We start from the raw sequence: 10,161 nt of genomic DNA, 5'->3' as shown, positions 1-10,161 counted from the left end.
ACAGACACTTTCTCCCCCAGAGACCCTATGCCCTGCCTTTCTAACTCCAACTAGTCTGTGCTACCTCCCCTAACAACAGCAACAGAAAACAGATAAACTCTGGTACAGCTAGATTGCCCCATCACCCTAAGCTGGAAGCTCAGCTCCTCCCTCCTCAGTTCTCCATTTGGTTTTCTATATTCCACTGTGGCTATGACCGTCCCTTAAAAAAAAAAAAAAGAAAACAAAAAAGAAATTGTTTACTTCTGTGGCCAGGTCTACCACTTAGGTAGGGCTGAAATCTCTGGGCAGAGGGCTCTGCCTAGGGAAGGCCAGGGTTGGGACCAGGAAATAAGAGGCTCTTGGGTCTCTATTCAGTCAGTTTTCAGGATTCTCGTTCCATCCTCCTCCTGCACTTCCCCTCGCACCCGTTGTCCCCCGTCTCCCACCTCTTACCTGTCCAGAGACCTTTGGGCAGGTTCAAGGAGGAGGGGCTACCAGCACGCTGGGGGAAGGGGGAGGGGAAGGTGCTAGGAAGGGGCACCGTGGTATGGCTGGAGCTGCAGCAGCTGTTGACTCTGAGAAGCAGAAAAGGCAGAGGGTGACGGACCGAAATGGAAAACAGGAAAACACATGTGTGACTCTGGCCGGCAGCGGGGAGGAGCTAGGAGGACGGGCTGGAGCTGGGACCCAGAGGACCTCATGCCTGCCCGCCTCTAGGCACCTTCTTCACTCTGAATCTCGGCTCCTCCTCTTCCCTACCTCAGCCCCTGGACTTCCTTGTTGCCCTACATTTACTGAGCACTGGAGCTCTCCCAGCGACTTACTGTGCCCTCCGGATGCCCTTTACAAATTCCCCTCCCCCTTCCTCCTCCCCGCATTGCATTTCCTGTGCATCTCCCACGCGATGAATACTGTCCTTTGGTCCCGCAGAGGGTATAGGATCCATAGACCTCTGCGGTCCCATCCCAAGAATCTCAGTGCCATTTCAGCACCTTTGCAAAGCAATGCATGCCAAGGAAGGCCAATTATAGGGGTACAGTCCAGCGCACAGCCAAACACTAAGCAAGCTCACTCACAGCTCCGTTCTTGACTGGTTCAGGTGATGTGAGTGTTGCCAAGAAAGGCCAGCCAAGGGGGTCTGAGCAAGCCCTGGCACAGGGCTAATGAGTTGGCACCCCTTTGAACTAGAATTATTTAAATACCTGTTGAATGTTTATTTAATGAAAGTGGGCAAATATTTTCTCAGAATAAAAACTGCTAGCTTTTTTTCCTATTCAAAATTAGAAGTTATTACATGAATTCACTGCATACAACTCTCTGAAGCAGACAACTTCTCCGTAGGGATATTAAACCATTTAAATGTGGATAGAGCATAAATCTCTCTTAGGGAGCGGCACTTTATAGTGCATGGTGCATTCTCAGGATTCCAGCTGTGACTGCTGCCTTTAGGAAACTAAATGCCAGTCACAGGGCTAGACCATGCAACTTATACCTCTACCTGTGTGTTGCAAGATTATTCTGGAGGCAGGAGGTCCAGGAAGTAATTGTTAAGGATCTCTCAGTGGATAGGAGCCAACCTATAGTTCACCAAGAGACATAGACAGAAGTCAGAGTTCACTGCCACCAAATGTCTGAATTACTCCAAGAATAATTTAGTGCCCTTTTAGACCCAGGCTGCTGCCCAGCTGGCCTGCCCCTTAATCTACTCGGTTCAAGTCCAAATTTTAAAGAGGGAAGTCTTAGGAAGTCTAAAGCTGACCTTCAGCTCTGGCCCTTGCTCTCTCTCACTCCACTCCAGCCACAATTGGCCTCCCTGCTGTTGCTGCACAAACATGCTCCCAACCAAGACCTTTTGCAATTGTTGTTGCCTCTGCCTAAACAATCTTCCCTGAGATGTTTCATTCTTCTATTCAGGTCTGTGCTTAAACATCACCCTATCAGAGGCCTTCCTGAGGAGTCTCTGAAGAAGCAACTTGTAAGTTTTCTTCAATGGCAGTCACTACCACCGGGAGTTCCTTTGTTAGTTGTCACCTCCCGCACTAGAATGCAAGCACCACCAGAGCTTTATTCACCCTTATAGCCAGTACAGGGTACATATAGACAGTCAAGAAATGTTTGCTGGAAGAGTAAATGAATGAATGAACAATTCTATTCCCCCTAAACTGATTTCCCAGCTGGCTGGGATCTAGGAATGTCCTTGAACTTGCCCTTCAGGCCCACCTATGCTGCTGCTGTTCTGGCTCCTAAACAAGAAGTATTGGAGATATTCTTTTTGACAGTTATGGGTTGAAGGGAAGGGGAGGATATAATTTTCAGTCTTACTGGGAGGGCCAGAACGGTTTAAAACAGATTTTTTTGTTTCATTAATGGGAAAACAAACAAAAGGCCCTCATCTAACGTGCTTTCCACTTTCAGGAAAGCTCTCGGTACTCGGTCCCACACCCAAGCTCAGGTGACCCGTCTGGATGCGGCGAAAGCAAAGTGCGACCGCCGCGAAGCGGTGAAAGTGCAGAGGAGAAGGCGGAGGGAGGCGAGCGCTCAAGTTCACGCAAACGCAGGTGGGTTCCAGAAGAGTGGAACCGCTTGAGCGTGAACTCTTCCAAGAATCCCATCCCGGGTTCCCCACCCTCAGCTGTCTCTGCCATTCCCGGAGGGCCTCGACCCCTTCCCACACCCCCACCGCGCCCACCCAGCGGGCTCGCCACGCTTCACCTTTGCCCCCCTCTCCCACAACCCCCACCCACCCACCCACCTAGGCTTTCAGTGTTTCTCCCTGAGCCTGGCTCTTCACGCCGCCCCGTCTCCCTCAAGCCCTCTTCGCCCCCACTCGTACCAGGCCCTAGCTCTTCCGTCAAACCCCGACCTTGCCCTCCATGTCCATCTGAAGAGCTCGGTGGTCCCTGGTGTCTAGGTGTAGCTGCGGAGGCCGAACCGGGTTCTACCTTGGGGGACAAGCACCCCACTCCACCCGGAGTCCCCTGCCGTTCCCTCTACCTGGCTAACCAGTCCCGCCCCTCCTGGGCTCCAGGAAACGCTAGAAGAGTGGGTTGTAGTGGGCGTCGGCGAAGGGTGCAAAGAACCAAAAGACCCCGCAGCCCGCTCCCCTGCCCTCTCCTCGCTCTGGCACAGGTGCGCTGCCCTGAGAAATGAAAATGACCACGGCTACTCTTCGACGCGTCCTCCGCCCCAGGTACGCTCAGCTTCCTCTTCCCTCCCTCCCAATCCAACTCGAGCTGGCAGCCCGACGAGGGTCTGAGCGCGAGCCTCAAACCCTGGCAACCCCACCTCTAGCCCCGAGACGCTCGTCTGAAACTCTGGAGGGACTCTGGACTGCAAAGCCCCATGGGGGTGAGGAGAGGGAGCAGCGCCCGCTTGGAGCCAGGGAGGGGTCTCCCGGAAGGGCGTTCCCTCCACCAAGGTTCTCAACTCCCCGCCCCCTCTGGGGAACTGTTGCATCAGCTTCCAGATCTCAAATTAGAGAAAGTGGTCTCCACTAAACCAGGAAGGTGTCGAGCAGTAGAGGCGCCGCCAGGAGGCAGCACTTAACAAAAAATCTCCGGGCTGAGGGTGGCCGGGAGGCTGGGTCACCAAAGCACCTTTCATCTGAAGAATCTTAGTAGCAGTGTGGTCTCAACAATAGAGAGATTTGCTGGGATAATTCAAGAAAAAGGATCTGGAAATGCTTCACCACGTTTTAAAGCTAAAAGGTAATTCGTAAATAACATAATTTCCTTTTATATACCTTTTAGACAACCCAGCTTTGGCATTTTTTAAAGCTGACATTGCCACTCTGCAGAGATTCACAGAGAGCCACCCACCTTCACGACCAGTCTGGTGGAAAGGCACACAGCTTTAAGAGACTTCCCAGCTATCAGACAAGAAAAAAAGAGTGTAGCCTGAGGTCATAATTTACCCATCTTGAAGCTGGGTCATTTACCGCAGAATTTAGCCTGTACTGATTTAGCAGGGATTTGACAGCCATTGGAAAAGAAAAGGAATATGTTACAATAAATTATGTAAGTAATAAGAAAATAATATGCAAAGGAATGTATTGTGTGAGTGCGTGGTTTACAGCCATTAGTTCCCACACTTCTTGCTGGGAGTGACAGTGATTTGATCTTGAGCTGCTCTAAGAGGGAAGATAACATGAAATAAGACACTTCCCAAATAGTTCCCTCTTCCTAAACCTTAGAATTTGGTCACAAGCTTCAAAAAGGGGAAGAGGATGCAAATGAGGTGGAATTGGCAACCCAGAGCCAGCTTCATTTATGCTTTTTCTCCAACATCATCATTATTCATCAAAATGGTTAAAAAAGCCCCTAATTTCCCAGAACAGTGCACTTGTAAAAAAAGTCACTGTATACAGACATGACAGAAGGATATTTGAATAAACATAATGGACAAAAACATGAGCTGATAACCAAATGTTAAAGCCAAATACAGGCCATGATGTCCTTGAGAGGCAAAGGAGTTAAAAAGAGAGAAGACATGAAGTTCAGATTCCTGCTGCTTCCCATTGCTCTTAACTCTGGCTTTTGCCAGATGAACTCCAGAGGTTGAAAGACATCTAGTTTGGGATGCTAAAGCTGCTTTCCTGTGGCTTATGAATCTGATGAAGTCATTGAGGAGTGCTGTCCAAGTGCCAGACCCCTCCCCTGCAAGTGTTCCATGAGGTCTCTGAGAATGCCGATGACGTTAGCTGTCAGCACTGGTGTTCTTTCTCTGTCTCAAAATCCTAACCCATATTTCCTGCTATTTATAATGCATGGATTGTCCCCCTGCCACATCAAACTAACTGAGTCAAAGGCTAAATTTGTCTTCCTTCCAAAGACCTTTCCCCTTCCAAATTTCCCAGTTTTCTTAAACTTCCCATCCTGCCCCCAGAGTTCTCCAGCTCTAGCTCCTTGATTCACACATCTATTAAAGTATTGCATGTGTTCACTCCTGCATGTGGGGTTCATATTGTACACATTATTTGTTCACCTTAACACATGTATCCTTTTTTGTGATTTTGTAGATCAGCGGTATCCCCCTAGTGTGTGAGCTACTAGAATAGAGGAATGTTACTGGTTCAATTCTATGAAGACTATAAATATGTAACATTGGTGGTAGTGCCAGCCTGTCATCTTTCCTGTTGATCTTGACTGTTGACACTGAGGTTATTTTTCCAGACTTTGGCTTCTACTACTTGATTCCTCAACTATAAACTCTGTAATGGGATTCCAGTACTGTCTGCCTCAGCTATCTATCTCAGAACCAGCCAAAGGCACGAGATCCCGACTTGGGGAAGGTGTCGCTCAGTAGTTGTTACAACTGTAAAACAGTAAATTCACCGCCACATTTTCATTCAATTTCCTGATCTCTAAAAACTACAAGCAATCTATATAATGATTGCTTCCCGGACTGTCTTATCTACTTTACAGGTTTATTATGAAAATTGTATGAAATCATTTATGTAGAAGTATTTTGATAAGTGGAAATGAACTATTCGATTGTAAGATGATAATGGTACTATATTGTCTTATTTCCTTTGCTTAGCTTTTGGGCCCATCTGTTGGCTTATAGCCAAGGTTCTTTTATTCTCATGTCTTCTAGTTCGGCCCTGGCCTATACTATTCTTATTGTTATCAAAACAGCTGCTTTTACTTCTTAAACTAGGATCTACCCTTCCCCTCTTTCAAAGCACAGCTCAGAGCAACCTCCTGTGGAAAAACTTCCCAGTCTTGCAGAAGGAAATGATAAACTTCAAGATAGGCCATTACACCATTCCCTCACATTCCCCCAGTCAGCACATGTTTAAGTGTCTAGCCTAGAACACAGTAATGGGCACTTTCGTAGTAGCTTCACCGTTTATAAAGCATTTTCACATACATTATCATTCTTAAAATGTTTGCACAAATGTGATATATTAAGCTATTTTTTAATGAAAAAATTAAAGATAAATGACTTTCCCAAGGCAAGGAAGTAATAAAAGAAAAAAAGAGGGAAGGAGTCATAAATCTGTGTTTGCCACTTATTAGTAACTACTTCACATGGTTGCTGAAAAGATTATATTAGACGATGTTATGGTATCTCTTACAAAAATGGAATCAGATCTAAGCCCCTATACTTCTTCGAGGCCTTGACAGCCTACTCTAGATCGTTTCCATTACATGCTCACAAACAACACATACTTCCCTTCTCAGCATGCATCTCAGCTGTCATATTACAGTAATATGTGGTTATTTGATCATTGTCTTCTCTCTGTAGACTGAAAGCTGTATCAAAATGTCTGTCTTGCTCTCCATAGAATCTCCTGCGCCAAAAACAGTGCTTGTCACATAGAAGCTCTTCAATTTTGTTGGATAAATGAGTGAGCACTGAAACCCGGACTTTCTGATTCACTCTAGGTTTGACTCTTAAGCTGGGAAAAATATTTTACAGTGATGCGGCAGAAGATAGAATGAGGTAGCATGTATGTTACTCCACTGAGGTAAAAGGATAAATCTCAGAGGACTAGAAACCGCTGCAGGAAGGTCAGGGAAACAGTTCAGAACGGTTCAGTCTGGGAAGGCACGACATTCACTGAAGATGTAACCACCATTGAGGATGCATACGCCGAACGACCGTTCTTTCCCAAAGCCCATCCGCAGTTTTGACCCTCTCTTCCGTACAATGACCCAAGATGGCGGGGCCCGTGGCGAAAACCACATTCAAGATGGCGGCTTCCTGCTTCCTCTGCAGAGTCTCACGTGGCCATATGAGCCACGCCCACTTCCGTCCTCTCGGCATCAGCATGGCAGCTTTAGGTACTCTGCTCTCTAGTAAGTAGATATAGGGTCCATGGGCTCGGGAGCCCGCGGGGGCGCGCCTGGGACCCTTGAGCTGACTGCATCTCTGCCCTGGTTTCCCAGCAGGTATCCGGAGGCTGCATTGCAGCGCGGCAATTCGGGCGGGCAGCCAGTGGCGACTCCAGTGAGTGCAGGTTTGGGGGAACCTGGGGAGCCAGAGATGTGCTATGTCCTAACCAGACTGTTTTTCTCCACCCAGGCAGGGCCTGGCTGCCAGCCCCTCCGGCTACGGGCCCCTTACGGAGCTCCCAGACTGGTCTTACGCGGGTGAGCGCTGATCTGGCAGTTAACTACTTCGGAGAGGTTCACCCAGAGAGAACGCCCCAGGACAGAGCGGGGGTTGGACGTAGTGTCAAGGTTGGGGTGTATCTGAGTGGACAATGTATTGAACTTTATATTTGGATTTGGAGGGAAGAAGCCTTATTGTTTATTTTGTAAATTACGCCCATGGACAATAAAGCTAGACGGGATCTTTTTGGCTTGTGCAGATAAGCAGAAGACAATTCTGACTTGGGAAGCCCCCAGGGAAGGGAGTGACAAGACTTTGACGTTTCTCAAAGGGGGACGTGGTTCTTAAAAAGTTAGGAAGAACCGCCCTTCTGTGTGGTGAGTCCATTTTTGAGAATTTGGTACCAAATGCAGGAAGAGCTCCTTAAAAAGCTGCCTAAATGAGCGACTCAGAAAAAGGGTTATAAAAGTAAGGATTGAGGATGGTGGGCTCCCTTCAGAAAATTCTCTTCCCTTTACTTTAAAAATAAAGAAAGAAAAGAAATATAAGCTGTAGAAGAGAGGGACCTTAGAAAAGTTGAAGCCACTCCACAGCTCCCTATGGAACTCCAGTTTATAGGTGGGAAAATTGAGGTCTACAAAAGTTATCACCCACTAGGTAATGGCAAAGCCAGGACTAGAAGTGGGCAGAGGTCAGGCCTTCTTCAACAGTGTGGAATCCTGAGTATCAATACTCTATTGAGTTTTATAGGAGTGTTATCCTGTTTAATCAAATACTTGGAGGAGAGAGGCGAAGATTTTTTTTTTACTTGTTACTTACTGTAGGAAGACTGGAATCGATTCTTAATCCAGGCTTCTCTACTTGCTAACTTTATGGGTCTTAGACAAGTTACTTAATTGTATTTCAGTTTATATATCTGTAAAAGAAGAATACCTACCTCATATGGTTCTCGGAGAGATAAAATGAAACAACCAATGTAAAGCACCTGGCATACACAGTACTGGTTCCCTTTACTAATAAATGCTCTCTTATCCATCTTCAAACTTTTGGGGAGTGTTTTCACTGTTTTCTTTGTTGGAAGTGCCCTTTCTCTTCATCTCTGTTATAAACTACTTGAGATACTGCATCTTTTTAGCAGGTCCGCAGATATTTATGCAATTTTTCATATGTGCTCATGTGTCTGCACTACAGTGAAAGCTAGCGATACAGTCCCTGATCCCAAGGAATTTAAAGTCTAGCTGGGAAAACTAAGTATGGATATTTTAAAAATTCAATGATAATACGTCAGTGCTCTGCCTCTTTTCAAAAGGATTTGAGATGGCTAAGGCTAAAAACAATGGTACAATAAATGTCCCAAGGCAAATAGATGAATATTAACTGATTTATATGCACTTCTTTCAGAAGAGAGAATTGAAGAGGTTAGAGAAGGGTTTCTGGGACAGGTAGGGCTGGAGGTGGACCTAAGGATGAGAATTTGGCTGGAAGTAAAGAAGTATGGGTCTCATGGAGTGAGGTGGAATTTAGCAAAGACTCATGGTGAGCAGAACAGTGATCAGATTTAGTGGAGGGTTTCTTAAAATAAAACAGGAGATTCAGTGTCGGGAAGGACCTTAAATTCTAAGCTATTGAGAAGTGAATGAAATAGAGTAGGAACATGCCTAGGAGTGTATTCTTGGTGGTTCCGGGCATAATTCACCCTTGAAAAGGAGGAACATGTTTTAGGAGAATTAAGCTACAGAGGGTGTGAAATGGAGAAAAGGAGCTAGAGATTGGTTCTTCCCTAATTTCTGTCAGTGTTTTCACAAGGTGCTACAGTCCATGTCTAACATTTGCTTTTTCTCTCACTTCCATCTGCAGATGGCCGCCCAGCTCCTCCAATGAAAGGCCAGCTTCGAAGAAAAGCCCAAAGGGAGAAGTTTGCAGTGAGTGGCTAGAGCCCCACCCAGGGCAACCTGCATGTTATTGGAGGGAGAAAATTTAAATCATAATTTGTCTTGAGCTGTTTTGGCACCTAAGCTAACATGTACCAAGATTTCAACAGCCAAGATTTCAACAGCCACAGATTTTAACAGTACTGTGAGAAGGGAGGAATAGAGTGGGGCACTCCTAGGACAGGAACCAGTCGTAGACATTTTGCCAGACATTTTACTGCTTTCCTCCTGCTTCCCAACCCTGGACCTGGTCCCGCCCCTTCCCCAGTCAGCAGTGTCACTTTCCAGCTGAAACCTCTGACTTTGATCTGTGAGTAAAAGGATATATGGTACAGAGCTCAAGCCCCAGATGTTATCCACACTGTTTTCCTATCTGTTTCAGAGACGAGTTGTGCTGTTGTCACAGGAAATGGATGCTGGATTACAGGCATGGCAGCTCAGGCAGCAAGAGAAGTTGCAGGAAGAAGAAAGGAAGCAGAAAAATGCTCTTAAACCTAAAGGGGCTGTACTGCAGACCTCACTACCAAGTCAATAAAAAGCAACTCCTATCTCCCTTCCCCAGCCTCTCTTTGGCTTTCTTTTCAGTCACCTAGTTGTGTCATCCCAGCCAGAGGAGAGCCTTTTCCCTGTCTATCCTCAGAGCAAAAGCATGGACACCAGTAAGATCACTGCCTGGAAGGGTTGGCTCAGTGCCCTCACACCTGGCTCCATTCCAGGTCAGCAGAATCTTGCTCTAGGATATTTATCCACTCCTTCGCATGTTATAAGACTGGCCCATCTATGAGTAGTAGCTACTCTGCAGACGTGGAAAAGTTGCAGCAGTTTTCTTCGTTTTAGCCAGGCATTCACGCCTTGAAGAGCCCATACACAGCTCAGGCTGTATGCAGTTATATATTTAATAAATGTTTTGATGAAAAAGACTTTCCAGCTGAGGTCCATTTCTTGACAAGCAACTGGTATCAGTTTTTCTAAACCAGATACATAGCCCAAGAGGATACCCGCACTGGGAAGGCTGACATGGAAAGAACCAGACTTGGGTGTTACATGTTCTAAAGATTTGGATCCTGAGGTTTCCATGGTTCAAACTGAATTCCAGAGGTTGGTTGGAGAGAGAGTTTGTCCTCCTGACCCCAATTTGTGTACGGAGCGCTGGAGGTACACAGTCTTCAAACAGTTACTGGGGAATAGG

The 10,161-nt window shown here is 46.5% G+C and overlaps 2 protein-coding genes across 9 annotated transcripts in view; one reads left to right on the top strand and one right to left on the bottom strand.

Annotated features, from left to right (window-relative positions):
• Positions 1-3,365, bottom strand: part of SLC7A7 (solute carrier family 7 member 7) — a 30,435-nt gene extending 27,070 nt beyond the window's left edge. Inside the window, exons 1-2 of one of the 2 annotated variants that reach the window (XM_039851876.1) lie at positions 3,268-3,365; positions 436-557 (exon numbers count right to left, since the gene is read on the bottom strand). The gene's annotated coding sequence lies outside the window, so the exon portion shown is untranslated. The remainder of the gene's footprint in view (positions 1-435; positions 558-3,267) is intronic. The other variant, XM_039851903.1, reaches the window with a different exon arrangement.
• A 3,006-nt stretch (positions 3,366-6,371) lies between these two features.
• On the top strand, positions 6,372-9,890 carry MRPL52 (mitochondrial ribosomal protein L52). 7 transcript variants are annotated; one of them, XM_039851986.1, is made up of 5 exons: positions 6,394-6,785; positions 6,879-6,936; positions 7,012-7,079; positions 8,899-8,970; positions 9,355-9,464. In XM_039851986.1, exons 1-5 carry the CDS (start codon positions 6,647-6,649, stop codon positions 9,462-9,464), a joined length of 447 nt encoding a protein of 148 aa, XP_039707920.1. In that variant the 5' UTR covers positions 6,394-6,646. The 7 variants fall into 7 exon arrangements, with proteins under 7 accessions (XP_039707930.1, XP_039707920.1, XP_039707873.1 ...); XM_039851939.1 differs by having other exon boundaries at positions 6,626-6,785; positions 6,876-6,936; positions 8,899-8,963; positions 9,355-9,890; XM_039851950.1 differs by having other exon boundaries at positions 6,665-6,785; positions 8,899-8,963; positions 9,355-9,890.
• Positions 9,891-10,161: the final 271 nt, after the last annotated feature.

Source organism: Pteropus medius, unplaced genomic scaffold, assembly GCF_902729225.1.
Source record: "Pteropus medius unplaced genomic scaffold, Ma_sr-lr_union100, whole genome shotgun sequence".
Classification (NCBI taxonomy): domain Eukaryota; kingdom Metazoa; phylum Chordata; class Mammalia; order Chiroptera; family Pteropodidae; genus Pteropus; species Pteropus medius.
Note: the sequence above shows the minus strand (reverse complement) of the source record. Positions and strands in the feature narration are given on the sequence as shown.

Bases quoted from the DNA above. Each gene is read 5' to 3' on its own strand.
- MRPL52 (XM_039851939.1), top strand. From the start codon at position 6,647: ATGGCGGGGCCCGTGGCGAAAACCACATTCAAGATGGCGGCTTCCTGC. The intron at 6,937-7,011 runs GTGAGTGCAGGT...TTCTCCACCCAG, and splicing joins GGCAGCCAGTGGCGACTCCA to GCAGGGCCTGGCTGCCAGCC. The intron at 8,964-9,354 runs GTGAGTGGCTAG...TATCTGTTTCAG, and splicing joins CCCAAAGGGAGAAGTTTGCA to AGACGAGTTGTGCTGTTGTC.